At 40.2% G+C, this 17,878-nt stretch overlaps 2 protein-coding genes and 1 non-coding gene across 3 annotated transcripts; all 3 read right to left on the reverse strand.

Moving 5' to 3' along the window:
• Positions 1-709: 709 nt before the first annotated feature.
• On the reverse strand, positions 710-9,365 carry LOC116321589 (biorientation of chromosomes in cell division 1-like 1). The gene is made up of 21 exons (XM_031741482.2): positions 9,182-9,365; positions 9,040-9,110; positions 8,811-8,919; positions 7,678-7,782; positions 7,553-7,596; positions 7,387-7,438; positions 7,230-7,294; positions 7,068-7,143; positions 6,809-6,867; positions 6,624-6,699; positions 6,307-6,353; positions 6,035-6,197; positions 5,350-5,438; positions 5,073-5,184; positions 4,671-4,729; positions 4,496-4,574; positions 4,305-4,384; positions 4,082-4,178; positions 3,749-3,896; positions 3,366-3,437; positions 710-1,627 (listed from the first exon to the last, which is right to left on the reverse strand). Exons 2-21 carry the CDS (start codon positions 9,082-9,084, stop codon positions 1,492-1,494), a joined length of 1,713 nt encoding a protein of 570 aa, XP_031597342.2. The 5' UTR covers positions 9,085-9,110; positions 9,182-9,365; the 3' UTR covers positions 710-1,491.
• Positions 9,365-16,106, reverse strand: LOC120443002 (biorientation of chromosomes in cell division protein 1-like 1). The gene is made up of 10 exons (XM_039620528.1): positions 15,866-16,106; positions 15,145-15,269; positions 14,878-15,068; positions 14,278-14,766; positions 13,477-13,626; positions 13,198-13,364; positions 12,933-13,029; positions 11,558-11,684; positions 11,408-11,468; positions 9,365-11,313 (listed from the first exon to the last, which is right to left on the reverse strand). Exons 1-10 carry the CDS (start codon positions 15,980-15,982, stop codon positions 9,391-9,393), a joined length of 3,447 nt encoding a protein of 1,148 aa, XP_039476462.1. The 5' UTR covers positions 15,983-16,106; the 3' UTR covers positions 9,365-9,390.
• A 623-nt stretch (positions 16,107-16,729) lies between these two features.
• Positions 16,730-16,811, reverse strand: trnal-aag. The gene has a single exon. It is a non-coding gene; the product is annotated as a tRNA-Leu (tRNA).
• Positions 16,812-17,878: the final 1,067 nt, after the last annotated feature.

A 17,878-nucleotide genomic window follows, 5' to 3' on the forward strand; every position in this document is an offset into this window, starting at 1 on the left:
CAATGCAAACGACTATAATAAAATGACATCTCAAGTTGCTCCAGTGGCATCGGAAAGTGAAAGGAGCGCTGTTTGTCTGCCAGACCTGGTGGCTAAATGAAAGCTGATCCAAACCTTTAAAGCAGAGTCGTTGGGCTAATAAGTTAATGCTTGGATTGCAGCACCAGGAAATACCTGAGAGAGGTACACCTTTAAGGAATCGAATTTGGCCATCCACAGGAATGGGTGGAAAACTTCAACCTGAGAGCTCCGGCTTTCTGTAACCTTCTCCTTCTCCGTGTCTGTGCTTTGTGGATCACAAAGGTTCAGGTGCGGCGATTAGAGCCCCCTAACATGTTAATGATGGTGGAATATTTCACTCCAAGTTTGTCAGTTTTATCCCCCATTAGCAGGCAGGAATGTCCTCTCCCCTTCTCCGCTCTGAGGCGATTGGTTCTCGTCTTTGGCTATTTACACATCACAGACAGCACATCTATTTAGGAAACAGCGGAGATAACGTCCGAGACATAATATGGGTGAATTAATAAAAATCTGTATATTCTGCCGTGTGTAATCTTTTCATAAACACAGACTGCAGCGCAGGGTGGCGTGGTTGAGTTTCCTTTTGCAGATATTTCTTCACTAAGCTTCAGTGAAACAATCAGGTGAGCATTTTTGGTTTTAATCAGCTCCTGTGTGGATCAGTTGCAAGCTTGAGAAGACAAAGATTAGATCATATAATATTGATTTGTGGTGCTTTTAATGTAGCAAGGGAACAACAAATATGTTATTTGTGAGTTTTTTAATATACATTTTTTTTTAAAAATGTTGAAATTCTGGCTTTACATTAATACATACTGATGGCTAACTGTGTAACAATAAAAATAACTAGATGGTCTTCATTTAGTGAGTAAAAACCAGGAGTAAACTATGTAATGAAAGACTCTTCAAGTTTTGCCCCGTCTTTGAGGTCTTAAATCAATTTAAAATGTGGAATAAAAAAAACAAAAAAACAAAAATCATTTCTTTAACTTCTGACTATTACATAAAAAAAATAAAGCTAGGAGGAAAACATCTTGTTTCATTCACAGAATGAAAATGTACTTATAAAATTCACAAATTGCTGATTTCTACGTACAAGTGTGTATATGAAACACAATCTGGCCTCTGCAGACTTCACCCTCTTTATCACAAAGCACAACTTGGCTGCACATTAGGCTTCTGATTGGGCTGAAATACTCACTGGGCATTACTGAATAAATGGTGAAATATGAAGTCTGATCCAAACCATATGTGTGCAGAGCTGCAGAAGGTATTCTGGGGGATTCTTACACAGATCCTCAGGTTTACACTCAACCATCAGAGGAGAGTGTATAATACTATCCAGAGCTCTTCGATATCTGCAGCCAGTGAAGCAGAAACAGCTTTACGTGCCTGACTGCAGAGGCTCTTCAAATATGGAGTGTAAAAACAACACCGCTGGGGTAAACCGTTGTGCCGCTCTCAGGCATCCTAGCGTTTGGCTCTTTTGGAAGGGGGCTCCTCTGATTTCTGTCCTCCCCGCGTTCGCACAGCAGGAGGGCTGGTCTCCCGCTTGCGGCCCCCTTTCGCCGCAGCTGCCGCCGCCGCCGCCTGGCCCCTCGTCCCGCTGCAGGAGGGAAACAAGGAGCAAGTGTCAATCCATTTGTTCAAGAGTCGTGTTCATGTTAAATATACCATTATTTGGGAAAAGTAATGCTATAACTAATACGTGTCGAAACAGTGGAGCTTGTTCACATAATCTCTGGATTTGAAAAACAGTGCTGGAGACTGAGTTGAAAATAGAAGGAGAAAAAGCCCGCTAGAGTTTAGCCTTTAACAAAAAGGAAAGTATTGTTTCCTTAAAAAAAAGGTATGGAGAATAAGTAGAGAGAGAGAAGTCTCCATTCTGTATCCATAAACTGAGGAATTTAAGTCTAGAAGTTTAAAATAGATACAAGACTTGAAGTCCTTATTTTAGGGCCTACTAGATTAATTTTATTTTGAAGGAATTAAAAAAGTGTACAAGCTGTCACTAAAGTCAAACACAGGCTGGCTTAGACACCATAGATGCTGAGAAACAGAGTTTTTAAATTATTGTCTTAAAACTAAATTTTGATAAAGTATTAAATGTACTACTTTGTAATAAAGAAAAATAAAGAGTATATATTCAACCGTTTTGTCCACCAATGAGTGATTTTAGTTGTACAAAGTTTTCAAGTTTTATTTTAAATTCATAATCTAGAGATAAAATAATTAGTTGACCTAGAAATTTAGTGATTAAAAAAAATTATAATAATTTCCTTTTTCCACCAAAAACCCACATTTCTTATTCCTAATGTAGCTAATTACGTTAAATGATTATTTCACCTTCTTCTTGTTTGTTTATGTTGGTGGTATTGTGACACCTTTGATTTATAAACTCAAAAAAAAAATAAAAAAATAAAAAAATCACATTACGTTCCTATTAAGATGAGGCACTGCAAGCAAAAGTGTCTTTTCTTTGAATCTCTGGTCAGTTTTTGATATTTTTCACTGTGTTGTTTCCTTTCAGTGGAAGTTAACATTCAAAATAAAGATTTAGATCTTTATTTTCCTGCAGTGTGTCTGTTTACCATTTCAAGCATATTTCATGATGAAATGAGTCATACTTATAATTTGTTGACTATTTTTAACCAGATGCCAAAATATCTATTAACGTTTTCAAGTAAATACTACTTTCCATTAAATAAGCCAGCGACCACGATACAAACATTTACCAAATTTTCCAACTTATAATGTGGACTTATATTTGTTATTTATTTATTGATTTTTTTTACACAAAGGTTGTCTTGGAACATTTTATTCCCCAAAACAAGAAAAAAAAAATTGACTTTTTCTGGCTGCTGGTTCTATGTTCAGATTAAAAAGAGATTCAAAATCCCTGCCTTAAAAACTTTTCACTCTAAAGTATCAACACGATTTACCAAAAAAAAAAAAAAAAAAAAAAAAGAAGAAGAATTTGCATCTGGTTTTACGCAGTTTCAGATTTCTATTCTGGAAAAGCACACGTTTACATAGATAATGCCTCATTTGCAAATTTAAACAAATGATTTCAGCACAAGCGTTACAATATTTACATGTAGAGGCCAAATTACCCAAATTAGTATTATTATCATCATTTTATTAATCAATTACATACTGAAGTCCTATTACCGCTGTTTGATTTACCTTTCTTTAACACAGCTCAGGTTCTGCAGAAGACTTATTTTTATTTTAGGAGCTAATAAGTGAAAAACATCTTGAAATTCCAGGAAATCTTTTGGCAAAATGTTTTCTTTCACAGAGCAGCGACTGAGCAGTAGCTCGCTCATGCTGCTGAAGCTCACCGTGTGCCAGCTGCGGTCTCCTCTTTACCGTTCTGTCTGCTTGCCCGGGTGGATGGTTTACTTGGCTTGTTTCTGGGGAACAGTAAAAAGAAAAGTACAAAACAACAGTTGTTGCTTTAGTACCAAATCTCCCTTGATTTTATTTAATATGATTTGACGGCGACGATGCCTTCGAGGTGCAAATATTCAGCTCCAAAATAATCAAATGCTCATTCGTGAACACTGGAGAAACTTCGCAGTTTCACAGTTCAGGTGAATTTTAATGCTCGGCATTCAATAATAGAAATATGTTGTTTTAACTCATCTGCAGGTTTTTGGCAAAGTCTCTGTTTTGGTGTTACTGGAAATCTGAAATTTGAACCATCAGATAACGTTTGAATTACCTTTCAGCCTCCCGGCGAGAAGCCAACCGTGTTGTGGCTCTAGTTGCAGTTTCTTTTTCTTCCTCTCCTTCTTTCTCACCTTCGTCTTCCTCCTCTTCCTCATCATTCTGCTCACTTTCCTTCTCCTCTGCTTTTTTGACCTTTTTATCTGAGGGAAAGATGACAAGTTTTGCGAGAGTTATCGGTTAAATATATATAAAGTCTGTCAGATGGAGCTATAGAATCACTGAAGCATAACGCACTCATCCACAGCAAATAATCTTATATCCCACCATCATGTTAGCTTCACAGTGACTGCTACAGCCTGTTGACTCAGATTTAATCACATTTTACCTGAATCCTCTGTAGCTGCTGCCTTTGATGGCCGTCCCCTCCGACCAGTCCTCTTTGGAGTCGTCTCTTGGTCCTCTTGCTGTTGCTCTTCCCCGCCCTTGGAAGAGTTCAAATAAGTCAGTGAACGTACACTGGGAACTGTGACTGAGGTAAAAAGTCCTTACACAAACATCAGCCTCAGTATAAAAAGTAAAGTATGCAGATACATCATTTTTAAACATACGTCTTGTGTCTTCTTCTCACTGCAGCTCTGCTCTTTTACATCCTCATGAGCCTCTGACTGACTCGCAGACGGGGAACGGCCTGAAAAAAAATAAACCTGAGATACAAAGACTGCAAACTCTCAACTGAAGGTGTTTTTAAAACACATGAAGCACTGTGGTAATTACACAGCTAGCTTGTGTGCTGCCTCACCACTGTCTTTATCAGGCTGCTGCTCGCTTTGTTCCTGTCCACTGTTGTCCTGCACCACCTCCTCCGGAGCTCGAGCTTCCTGCAGGACAAAACAAGAAGAAGTTCAGATGAAGGTCATTAACAGGGTAGTGAATGCATACTGGGAGGAGAGGAGTTACAGGTAAAGAAATCTCACCTCCACACATTCACACACCTCCATTTCCTCTGATTCTTTGGTCTCCACTGTTTGTTCACCTGCAATGATGATTAATCAAAACATGTATTTTAAAGCTTTTTATATTAAAGCTCACTCATTTCCAGACTTTCTTTAAGCCACTAGTTTTCAAACCTTTCCTTCATGGCCCAATTCAGAAACCATACAAGTTCACACCAAACATTTATTATCAATCATTCACAGTAAAAAGAATTCAAGTTCCATTTAAATAACATAAAAAACTTCCTGTTTGTTTTTCCCTCATCAAAAAAACCAAGCTCATATTCATCCAACACACTTGCATAATTTGAAAATTCTTAATATGAGAAGCTGTTGAGGTTTAACCCACTTGTTATCGATATATCATTTAAAAAACAAACTCACTGGTGTCAGCAGGATCGCTGCATTCGGCGCTTGCTGCTCCTTCGCCATCCTCTGGAACAGACGGCAGCAGACTGACCTCACTTTTGATTGGTTCATTTTTCTCTTCAGTTCTCTAAGAATAGGAAAAACACAACAAAAGAAAGTCTTAATGTACTCACTCTTACGAGTATAAAACATCAAAGTTAACCAACAATGTCACATGAGAAAAAAAGGCAAAGAAGCTGCAACGACACGTGTTATTAAATATTACGGACATGCTGAGATTTTCTTAACACACCTCTTCCACCGCTTCAGTCTCTGCTGCTTTCTCCGATGAGGTTTGTTCGGGACTTTCAACGACTTTATTTTCGTCTTCCTTCTGCTTATCTGAGATATTGTTTTTAAAAAGAGCAAAACTCAAAGAAAAAAAACTAACAGCTTGTGTTGTACATTATTTTATACTCAGCAACCACTTTATAGTGCAAAAAACTACAATCTAGAGAAAAAAAATTCTTGCACTTATTCGACATGTTGTTAAAGGGAACCTACTACACTCATTTCCTATTACGCTGCGCATTTTTTATCAGTGAACTCTTCTAAGTTAGATTGGCACAATTCACAGTACTGAATAAACATTATTTCTCTTATACCAGGTGCAGGCGCTTGGTTCATTTGCCTGAATCAAGTCGATTCACTTCTCCTGCCGCTTGCATTTAAACCCGTTTTCTTCTGCTCAGCAGGAAAAAGAATAACAGATCCCATTTAACCAAGAAGCTAAAGAAGCATTAATTATCTAATAACACAAATAATAAATTAAATTAAAGAAGCAGTTATAGCCCCACATAAAGTGCATCAGCTTTTTCACCTGTGTTCAGTTTGTGTCCAAAGCCAAATCCATTTCTACATAATAAAACTCTCTTATTTTCAGGTCATTTCCTTTTCACACATTAACAGTGAACACTAATTTAAAGTGAGCAGCTTACCAGCTGCGGCTTCTTTGGGTGCTGATCGTCTCCGCCTGCGGCTCGGAGTCTCCTCCAACTTCTCCACTTGTGTTGGTTCGTCTTTCGTCGCCTCCTCTGTGGGTTTGGACGATCGTCCCCTGCGAGGGGTTTTTACCTCCACTGGCTTCTCCTGCTCAGCGTCCTGGAGATAAAAATAACAGCAAACGTGTATTTTTAAACACAAGCAGAGATTGTTTTTGTATTCTTAACAGTATTTGTGATAGAGGTGAAGTGAATGAAGCGTTATTTACCTCAGCAGGCAGCTGCTCTTTACTTTCTTTCTCATTCGCCTCCTCACCTGATGTGTTAAAGAAACAGAGTCAATGCATTAGTTAACTAGACTGTGATGATTATCTGACAAAAATCATACCAGAACCTGGTGAAGGACACTTTTCAGTGGTCATAACTGGTTAATATGTTGTTTACTGACTTTTTTGGAAGGGTTACCATTAAGCCATTGCCTTCAGCTAACCGAGTAATAAAAATCATTTTTTACAAATCACCCTTTCGTCTTTTAATTTCTTTGTATTTTGAAATTAGGTGAAGAAATAAATCTGAGCTGCCGTACCAGACTCTTTCACTGCTGCAGCTTTCTGATTGGACAGCTTTCGTTTCCGCCTTCCTCTTCCCTCTGTTTTCTCCTCCTACAGAACAGAAAAGTGTTTGCATACAGAGTATTGTACTATATTTCTGCACATCCATTTTTAGATATTTACGAGATGAATTAAAAAAAAAAAAACTGCTGGGAGTTACCTTTTCTGACAGATCTGAGCCTTTTTCATCATCTTGGCTATCTGCGCTGGAGACATTACCTGGAAATTTCAAACAAGCAAGAACAACTGAGATTAACTGTAAAAGGACCAGCTGACAAGTACCGAGCATGTAAAAACAAAATGTAATCCTCTTAAAAGCATTACTCTGGCGACATGTTTCAAACCAGATACAGCAGTGTAAACTCAAAGAGTAAACTCAACAAGTGTGAGTAATTTTCCAAAGGAGCCACTTGACTCACTGATTTGTTTGACTAGCTTAGACTCCGGCTCAGATTCTCTGGCCTCCTCAGTCCTGTCTGGGACACTGGTTTCCATCTAAACCAAACAGGAGAAACTGATCAGATTAAACAGTTAAGGATGAGTAACATGTAAGTGAGCACGGGTAAAAGCTAAACACTTACAGTGTGTGGATCGCTTTTCTCTGCTGAGACATTTCCTTCCTCCACTGGCTTACTCTCAGCTTCACCTAGTGGTGAAAACAAGAAGGTTAAAACGGCGCCCTTTGAAAGTGTTTTTATGAATTTATCTTAAATATTCACCATCTGCAGACAAACTTACTGTTAATTATGTCCGTCTTGGTCCCATCCTCCTCACCCACCGCCTCCTCTGCCTATTGTTGAAATAAGATGATTGAGTTTGAGTTGTAAAAAACATACAAATACAAACAAATGTATGAAAGTAAACAGTTCTAATTTGTTTCAGGGTATTGTGGATCACTACTCACCTCGAGGTTTTCCCTTGTGACGGCATCATCTGGCTCTGGTTGTTCTTTATGATGAGATGTAGAGTTATTTGTCAGTCAAACACACCATTGTATTTTTCTCTGCAGTAACTTGTTTCAGCGCTCACCTTGTTCACCAGGAGTTTCAGTAAATTGTTCACTGGTGTTAGGAACACCAGCCGCTGTGTTTTCCTCTGTGCTTCCTGTGGGCTCTTCGTTTTCACACACAGCAGCTGGAAAATGTATTAAGTTAATATAAAGCTATGACACTGATGTAAAAGGAAATAAGTTACAGCTGTATTATCATGAGAAAAGAAGAAGATGCGAGGTCTGTGTTCAAACTGTTGACTCTCTCACCCACAGACACAGTGGGTATTTGCAAAATAATGGACTCAGTAGCTACTGAGGCATTTTGCACAATATTCGGATGTAACGTTACTAATTTTACATGAACAAATAACAGAACGCTGGCCAGTGCATTTGAGCTGCTTTGGATAAACACACATGCAAACACATGCAATTGCAAATACTTCGGCTGAACTCTATCCACCTACACGAGGATGAACAGGACTGTCACTACTAGTACCAACAGCAGCAACCATTACATTTGAACCCAAACGTGATCTTTTTCTAACCATAGCCATATGATTTTTAAAGCCTTAACTTAAACAACTAATGTATTTATAATGAATAACTCCTTTAAAAATAAAATATTAAATACAAATGATGTGGAAAAATCTGTGACATGTGTGACTGGAACTTGGTGAATTTTTTTTTCTGAACCACCAACTCCTCTAACCCCCAAAATGCAGATTTCGTGTATATGGATAAGAATCAATACAAATGAGAAAAGAAATGTGAAAAATCATGTTCGGGGACACATCAAACAGTCACAGCCTCTGATCTGCTGAGCCGCCAGGAGACTTTTACTAATCTTACAAGTCATTCAAATCCATTAAAATATGTACTTAATGAATCGCTAAACAAGCAGTCAAATTATTAAATATGCTTCTGGTTTGGATTTCGGGGAGACATCTATACATTAAATCCATCTCTAATGGCTTTATTTTCTGACCACACACATACATACATCACCACTGACGTAGATCATTTTTAGTCAAGCATTAAATACAACTGAGAGTTCAAACTGCACTACAAATGGCTCCCCGCTACACTGTGCACTACAGAGTGAGCGATTCAACAGCTGGAACACAGCTATGCAGATCTGGATTTAATGAACATGACAGATCAGAAAGTATACCCTCTTCAGGTGGTACTGCTGGTTTCTCATCCGACTGCATTTCAGGAAATATTTCAGTATTTTCAGCTTCTTCTTTTGAAGGAATTTCATCTGCAATAGCTTCATCCTCCTATGACAGAGAAAAACATCAGACAATAGAAACTCAGAAAATACCACTGACAAAATATGCAGATTAACTACAGTATAGTTAAACTACATATTTTTGATTTGTTGCAGCTGTGACATTTACCTTTAGAGCCAGCGTCTCAGAAGTTTCAACATCTGAAGTGTCCATTTTTACCTCTGTGCTTTCTGACTCATCTGTAAAGAGACGCATGTTTAGCTCTTTATTCTTACTTGTTTTACAGCCAATAATACACAATGGCACAAACCTGCAATGTTTGATTTTACATCAGCAAGCTCATCGGTTTCTTGAGATGCAACTGGTGATGGCTCAGCAGCTGGGGACTCTGTTTCAGCAGCTGGGGACTCTGTTTCAGCAGCTGGGGACTCTGTTTCAGCAGCTGGGGACTCTGTTTCAGCAGCTGGGGACTCTGTTTCAGCAGCTGGGGACTCTGTTTCAGCAGCTGGGGACTCTGTTTCAGCAGCTGGGGACTCGGCGAGCAGCTGGCGACTCGGTTTCAGCAGCTGGCGACTCGGTTTCAGCAGCTGGCGACTCGGTTTCAGCAGCTGGCGACTCGGTTTCAGCAGCTGGCGACTCGGTTTCAGCAGCTGGCGACTCGGTTTCAGCAGCTGGCGACTCGGTTTCAGCAGCTGGCGACTCGGTTTCAGCAGATGTGTGCACTTCCATAGGAGGAGGCTGCTCCTCTTCAGCTGTAGTTGTCTCCATTGGTTGTGGGGCGGGCGGAACGACCGCCGACTCTTCTCTTGCTTCTTGGCACAGTAAGCTGGTGGACACTGTGCTGTCGGGATCCATGGAGAGCAGGGTCAGAGCTGCCTCTTTCATCTTCATATCAGCATCCTGAAGCTCCATCTCGGATGTCACGTCCTCTCGAGTGTTCTCAGGTGGAAGTCTCGCCTCTGCTGACGTGCAGACGTCCATAAGAGTCAGCAGGGCATCGGCCTCTGCAGGCACAGCTGGCATCTCGCACAGGCGTGACTCCGTCTCTCCCTCGGGCGGCTCGGGGGTGATGTCGCTCAAGGCGTCACAGGTATCGTCTGAGAACAACGTGGTGACGGTGGTGGTGACGGGATCGGAGTCTGTGCTTGTGTCTTGGAGAAGAGGTCGTTTCTTCAGCGGCTCATCTGCCTCAAGACTCAGAGAGGAAACCGAAGGGGATTTATCCGACTTTTCCAGTTTCTCCTCTCTTGGTGCTTTCTCTTCTTGACTCTCATCTTTCTTTTCTGAAACTTTATCCTTCTTCTCCAGCTTTTTCTTTGCACTTTTACTGTCAGATCTCTCCTGTGAAGATTCTTCAGAGACTTTGCTCTGGTCTTTTGCATTTCCCTCTTTCTTTTTCTCTTTTGTTGCTTCAGGTTTGCTGATGCATGAAACTCCTGCACTTTTGACATCCGGACTGTGAACTCTCTTCTCCGTCTTTGACAGCAATGGAGTCTTTGCCTCCTCTTTGGATTTTGATTTTGACTTTTCTAAAATTCTTCCTTTTTCTGATGATTTGACCCTTTTTGGATCTTTGTCACTTTCAGAGCTTGACCTGTTTAATTTCTGTCCATCTTGATCTGCTTTTGTTTTTTCCTTCTCACTGTCTTTACTGTCAGTTTTAGATTTGAGTTTATCTCCTGGCCTGTCCTCACTGTGGCTCTTTGGCTTTTTCATGACTTCCTTGGAGTGTTTATCTTTCTTCTTGCTGCTGTTTGACTCAGGCTCCATGTCGGATCGATCCTCAGAGGAACCTGCAGAATCAGGGCGAAGCAGCTGCTTGAAATCGCTTTTAACTGAGGTTTTCTCTCCTTTGGCCTTTTCCTTTTCTTTGATCTTATCTTTGTCCTTATTCTTGTCTTTCTCCGTTTTGATAGCCTCCACAGATGTAGTCTTCACCTTCTTTGGATCTTTAGAACCTCCCTCTTCAGAAACATTTTCAGACACCTTGCCTTCTTTTGTACTTCCTGTGATCTTCTTCTCACTTTTGATCTTGGGCTTCTTCTCGCCTTTCTCTTCAGAGGATACTTTAACAGCACTGCCTTCCTTCTGCTGAGATTCATCCGCCTGATGTTCAGATTTTTTCTCCTGCTTCTGTTTGAGCTTGACACGTTCATCTGACAAGCTGCGTTCTTTCTCTTTGCGTTCTTTGGAGTGAAGCTCTTTGTGAGACAGACGGTCAAATTTTCCAACTGAGCGCTGTCTGAGAGCCTCTTGGGAGCCTTGCTCCAGCTCCAAGATGAAGGAGTGTGTCCTTCCTTTGTCAGCTATCTTCTTTGTATCGCTGGAATCTTCTGAGATGCTGCCGCTTGTCCCTCTGTGTCGCTCATCAGAATATGAAGGTTCGGACAGATTTTTCATCAGCTTATGTTGTGGTGTCTTTGAGGTGGCAGATTTCACTTCCTATTTTCAAAAATAAGTGAAAAACACAAAGTTACAACTCATGATGAAAACCTGATGCCTGAAATCTGTTTCATCAATGTTAGCTTTTACATACCGTTTTCTTTACAGTGTCTTTCGTGTCTCCTTTCTTTTTGATTGAAACATCTCCCTCTTTCCTGAAAAAGTACAATTAATATATGCATTTTCAGAGTATAATAAAAAATAAGCATCTACTGTACAAAATTGTGTCCAAGCCTTTGCAAACCTTGAGTCTAGTTTTCTCTTCCTGTTGAGAGCCATTTTTTTCTCCAGAACTTTCCTCTCTTTGCGGGCTTCTTTGGCTCCGGGACCTTCGAGGGCAGCAGAGTCGCTGCTCTTTTGTTTTTTGTGATCTGTGGAGGACATTCGGCCTTTTATGTCATGCAGGTGTTACAAGTACACAAAGTTATTTCCAGGAGAAAATAAAGGACAAATATGCAACCTGGCCAAGGCAATACAATTTACGGAGTTTGTGATGTGAATTTTGAACTAAACATGAGTATAAATTCTCTATTTTTTGGACAACATCCAGACAACTCGACAGGTTGAAAAAAAATTCTGATCATCCAAATAGATCAAGGGGAAACACAAAAAGTATAGGCACAAACAACACTTTATTAAACTAATCTTTTTGGGGGGGGGGGGGTGCTGTAAAAATGTAGCACATCCCAAGTGTTGTAGCTTGTAGCCACCTTCAGCAGCAATAAGTTGATATAATAATTTTTGGAAGACTTTATGAGTCTCTCACAATTACCAATTTTATTTATATAGCACTTTATACTGTACAGTAGAGACCCTACTGTAATATTTACTGTTGTCTCACTGTTCTCTGCAGCATTGCTTCAGTTCATTGCAGTTTGCAGGCATTCATTTATGCCCAGATCTCTTAAGATCCTGCCACAGACTTTCAGTGAGGCTCAGGTTTGCACTTTGACATTGCAACCTTGATTCTTTTCTTTTCCAGTCATTCTTTTTTAGTATTGCTGCGGTGATTAGGATCATTGTCCTGTTGCATGACATAGTGTCAGCTAAGTTTCAGCTGTCGGACAGATGGCCTAACATTTTAATCTTGAACACTTTGGTATACAGAGGAGTTCATGGTGAACTCAATGACAGCAAGGCAGCCCAAATCATCACCTCTTCATCACCATGCTTGACAGCTAACATGCTACATTTAGTTTTTGCAGCAATGCAGGAATGGCACAAATACATTAGGGCTGAACACCTTCACTTTGGTCTTGTGGTTTGAGGACAAGAGGCTTTCCCCTGGCAACCGTTCCTGCACAAGAGCCAAACTTGTGCAGTCTTTTTCTAAATGCACTGTCATTATTTTTAACGTTTAACATGCTAATTGAGGCCCGAAGAGTCTAGGTTTTTGCATTTCCTCTGAACTTTGACCGCAGATGAAATTCTGGCACTGGCATTGAATCCTCCAGGCCAGCAATTTGGTAAGACCTCTTCTATTATATATGTGGGTGGACTCTTTGCAGTCCTGTGAAAGCATGGGGAAGGGAGTATATAACTAAAGTAAAACAGTGGAATACACAAGATGAGGAAAATGAAGAAACACTGAAGGCCACAAGTGTCTATGACATAAAAACCTTGTTCTTCAGCCTGTGCTGCTTTCTGTTTGCGCTTCTCTTCCATTCGCTCTCTGTTCTGTTGTCTCTTGAGCAGCCGTTCTTCTTTGTCCTTTGCCTGGAAGGACCACAGTTTGTTCAATAAATGTATTTAAAAGACAGCAGATGTAACCATAAAACATCATAATGTGTTCAGTCTATAACCGTCCATCAATCTAAGCTTTTCATTTAACTAGAAAAAGTTTTAAATCTCTGCACGTAACATGTTAACATTTAAACAGCTCACCGCAGAACGACGACGTTCCTCCACAGTGATCTCATCATCTGAGTCGCTATAGTAACGGGAGTAGAGGAAGGGCTTGTAAACATAGGCCTTGCGACGAGGTTTACGCTCTTTGTCTTCATCTCCTGTGTCTCCGGTGCTGTGTTTTTTTTCTTCCCTCTCACCTTCATCTGGGAGAAAAAGAAGCAAGTACATACAGAAAAAATATTTAAAAATATTTTCAAAGTGCTCCAAATAATGGTGATGTTATTCAAAAATACAAAGCTTGCTGCCAGCAGAGACCATCAGGTGGAAGCTCGCCCTCTTCGGAAGAATCAGACAGCTGCTGCTCGTCTTCACTTTCCCCCTCGAATGACGACAGGTCGCTGGTGTGGACAGAGCTCACTGTGATGTCACTCAGGCCTTCCAGGTCAGAGTCCTCCAAAGAATACTCTGCAGGGAAAAAGGTACTTTGAGATTTTAAACTTCTTTTAAGTGTAAGTGTAAGGTAAGATAAGGTAACGAAGTGAAAACCTGAATATCTTTTAAATTCTTCACTTGTTCAAATAAACACAGAATCATGGCATCGTCACATTTTTGTTGTGTAAAGTAAATTTGTATTAAAGTTTGTCCACCATAAGAAAATGCATCTAAATCCCTTCACTGTGACAAATGTATAAAGTAATGTGAAGTTGGTAACGTAAATTCTGTATAGACAATCATACTGTGCAATACAATAATTATAGTTTTACAACTGTTTATTAATACTCGCAATTGTATATCTATTATCTGCTATAGCTTTTCATATTTATAACCATACGTATAACCTGTTCATAGCTTGTACATTCACTTCAGTTATAGCCTGTACATACTTATAGTATATTAATAACACACCTTCAAACCATGTACATTGTATCATATCTATAATAGATCTATATTCTGTAATATATCTATATTATTGCTAAAGCACTTTCTGGAGGGATGCAAACTGCATTTCGTTGCCTTGTACTTGTGACGTGTGCAATGACAATAAAGTTGAATTCTATTCCATTCTATTCTATTGCTAAATAAATATAAAAACAAACAAAGGATGCTGCAGATCACCTTCTTTTATCCTCTCTCTGGCCTTCTGTTTTGCCTTGCTTGTAGATTTCAGTAGATCATCATCCTGTTTTTCTTCTGAGGGTTTTCCACTGACTTTGCTTGCTGTTTTATCCTTCTCTTCCTCTGTCTGCTCCTGAGCCACGTACTCCTCCTCTTCTATTTTCACATCCTCCTTTAACGGCTCTTTTCCCAGTTCCACCTGTTCCTGTGTTTCCTCTGTCTTTACCTCTAACGCCTGAACCTCTGCTGAGAGTTTTGCTTCCTCTTCCTCTTCCAGTGGCTTTACCTCTTGGTGACTGTCACCTTCCTCAACAATACTCATGTCCTGCTCACTATCCTCCACCTGCATGAAGTCATCTGCAGCTTGGCTTTTACGTGCTTTTTCGGGTGCTGAGCTGGCTCTGACGCTAGCTTCTTGGTTTAGAGAAGTTATAGTGTCCAGGATGGACATGGCGTCGCTGGCAGTGGTAGTTGGAGTCGATGTTGAGGCTGTAAACATGAAATGGCACTTGTTCAAATATTTTAATATTTGAGAGTAATCAAAGATATACAACCACATGTGACATTTGCAGCTGATAAAAATCATAAAATGTTGTGTACCCTGCTCAGGAATGATGCTGTCTGGTTTGGCCTCTGTTGAAGGCAGAGGGGCTGGTGGCTCCTCAGAGCAGCTGCCAGGGGACAGAAATTCACGGACAACCCTCTCCACCTGCGGCCTAAAGATATGGTTGATTTTAGGATCCACCACCTGGGCCACAATCCTGTCCACTCCCTGTTCCAGCATCCCAGATCTAAGAGACACAGATTGCGGTAAGTTTAGTCAATGTCGACAAGCCAGAACAAGAAGGAATACCATATCTCACTTACTGCAGGACAAGCTGTCTGATGTTGTTTCTCAGCTGGTTTTTGTTCAAATGAGGGCTCCATGTGTGATTGGAGAGGTGATTGGAGACAAAGTTGTCCACTCGTTGTTTCAGATTCAAGTAGGCTGGCTGTAAAAGATTTGAACACTTCCATTACAAATATCACTCCCAAGCACACAAAGGAGAACATCACTGCAAATGGACATTACATGCTGAAATGAGACTTCAGACTTGACTAAAAACAGTTGAAATTGATAGGTTTTTAGGAATGGCTTGGAGATGAACAAAAAAACAGGAGTCCTGAGATGGAGGTGGCAGAACTGTAGATGGGAGTGACAAGGACGGACGAGCAGAAATGAGTATATTAGAGAGATATTTCAGGTTGAGTGTATTGGAGAGAAAGTTACAGAGATGGTTTGGACATGCACAGAGGAGGGATAGTGGATATACTGGACAAAGGATGTTGAATTTTTAACTGCCAGACAGGAAACCACAGAGAAGATTAATGGATGTAGCGAAAGTGGGCATACAGTAGTACACACATTTAGTATCCTCAATTAAAAGTGCAGTAGGTAGCTTCTGTAGCAAAGCTGAGACCCCAATGTCGAAACAGCTCCAACAAAAATACAGATAACGCAAAACAGATAGTCCCCTAAACTGAACTCTACACTCGTTAAGTAAAACACCGTCTATTGATGTGTTATGAGCATGCTTTTAGTGCTTACCTTTGTGTCAACGTCTGCCAGACAGTCCCTTCGGAACTGGTCAAAGAGTCCCTGGGTTTTTAAATGATTTACGATCATTGAGACCAGCTGTGGATCTCCCGGTGGTAAACCAGCCATGACTCAATTTAGTTGGCTTAGAATTTGGTGACTAAAAGCGATAAGGCTGTCAATACATCAGGTAAATTCCGATCACAGAGCACCAGCCTTCTGTTTATGGTTTGTGAAGTTCGAAGCGAGGGTGACCCGGAAACACCGTCTGTCCTGTCAAAAGAAAACCTTAGCCGTTTCAGTTGAACCGGAAGAATTCTGAAAGCCCTCTTCTCTTACCAAAATAAAAGCGCCACGGTATAAAATTTTAGACATTAGGCGAATTAGTTATTATTTTAGCCAGTTTTAAAATCTAAAGGCCTCCGTTTGCTACAGTTTCTCAGTTTTTCATGAACCTTGTAATATTTAGAGGGGCATACAGCTACTGAAATGTATTGAGCTAACTGTTATCTGTCATGTTTTGTGCATCTGCCGATATAACTAGGTGTACTAAACACTTTGTGTGGCACTCTCTAGCGGTTTGAAACTGCAAGGTGTATTCAAACCCTGGCGTTTTGCAGGTAATGTGTGTAATTTGTGATTCCGAGAGACAAATATAGCAACGAAAGTGATGGTTCCCAAACACAATAATTTCTGCGGTAACGGTTAACTATCAGTGAGATTATTTTGTGTTACTTTCAATTAACAATTGCAGTTTAAGTTAGAGCGCTCATCTTACAAAATTTGACACACGAGAGAGAGAGAAAAAAATAAAAGTCCAGCTGTTATTGCGGACTGAGCTTTCGAAGTGAGAGAATTGTGTGAAAGTAAAAGTACTGGCAGCGGTGGGATTCGAACCCACGCCCCCGAAGAGACTGGAGCCTTAATCCAGCGCCTTAGACCGCTCGGCCACGCTACCGTGTGAACTCAGATTTTGAAATCAGTATATACCTGCTACAATACTACTGAAATCAACCATTTTTTCTTCTGCCGTTTCCTTCTTCTTATTCAGACGTCTGTGGCATATTAGTGCATGCAGTTTAACTGTCCAATGAGTCTTCTGCAATTTGGTAATGCACTTGAACATTTTACAGGAAAAAGGACAAATCAGATATGTTAAGTGTTTTCTCCAACTAACTTCATTTTTTAAACATAAGTTGATGCCTGCAAAACATTCCAAAAGAGCTGGGACAGAGGCAAAATAACCCTTTAAACGTAGTAACAAGTAACATTCTGTAACATAACTGTAACATTCTCAATTAGCAGGTTAATTTAAAACAGGTATGGGTATCAAGATTGCATATTAAAGGGGTATGCACCAGAAGTTCCGTCTTTACAAGCAAAGATGGGTTGTGGTTCACCACTGTGATGTTGTGAGAAAATAAATCAATAAATAATCTTTCAGTATAAAAACAATGTTTCTTAGTGCATGACAACATTGTGAGGGAGACCTGAGAAATCACTGGGCGTAAAGGCCAAGGGAGGAAACTCCTGCTGAATGTGTGTGATTTTCAAAACCTCAGAAGGTATTGCATTCAAAATCATCATGCTACTCTGACTGACATAGCCAAGTGGGCTCAGGAGTACTTCAGAAAATCATTGTCACTGAACACAATCTGCTGCTATATCAAGCTCATCTGAGATGGAATGAGTGATAATGGAAAATTTGTTTTGTGGTCAAATAACTCCACGTTGGAGCTTTTTTTTTGGGGGGGGGGGAGAATTAGCATCAAATTCTACATTCCAAAGATGAAAAAGAAAGCTTGGATGGTATGGATGTGCAACACTGCCCATGGCATGGGGGCTTGAAGGCATAATTGATGCAGACTCTTGCATAGGACTTTGAGGGACAGATGTTTCCATTAACATATAATCTCTTCCCAGGAACTCCATGTGTATTTCAGGAGAACAATATCAGCCTGACTTCATAAACACAGTCTGTGTGCTTGACTGGCCTGCCTGCAGTCCAGAGCTGTCTCCCACTGA

Source organism: Oreochromis aureus, linkage group 2, assembly GCF_013358895.1.
Source record: "Oreochromis aureus strain Israel breed Guangdong linkage group 2, ZZ_aureus, whole genome shotgun sequence".
Taxonomy (NCBI): Eukaryota; Metazoa; Chordata; class Actinopteri; order Cichliformes; family Cichlidae; genus Oreochromis; species Oreochromis aureus.

Excerpts from the sequence above, each read along its gene's own strand:
- LOC116321589 (XM_031741482.2), bottom strand. The coding sequence starts at position 9,084 with ATGGACACTTCAGATGTTGAAACTTCTGAGACGCTGGCTCTAAAG. Across the intron at positions 7,144-7,229 it reads AGAAAAGCGATCCACACACT|ATGGAAACCAGTGTCCCAGA; the intron begins GTAAGTGTTTAG and ends TGTTTGGTTTAG. Across the intron at positions 4,575-4,670 it reads AGGTGTGTGAATGTGTGGAG|GAAGCTCGAGCTCCGGAGGA; the intron begins GTGAGATTTCTT and ends TTTGTCCTGCAG.
- LOC120443002 (XM_039620528.1), bottom strand. The coding sequence starts at position 15,982 with ATGGCTGGTTTACCACCGGGAGATCCACAGCTGGTCTCAATGATCGTA. Across the intron at positions 15,069-15,144 it reads ATCAGACAGCTTGTCCTGCA|ATCTGGGATGCTGGAACAGG; the intron begins GTAAGTGAGATA and ends TGTGTCTCTTAG. Across the intron at positions 14,767-14,877 it reads CAGCATCATTCCTGAGCAGG|CCTCAACATCGACTCCAACT; the intron begins GTACACAACATT and ends TCATGTTTACAG.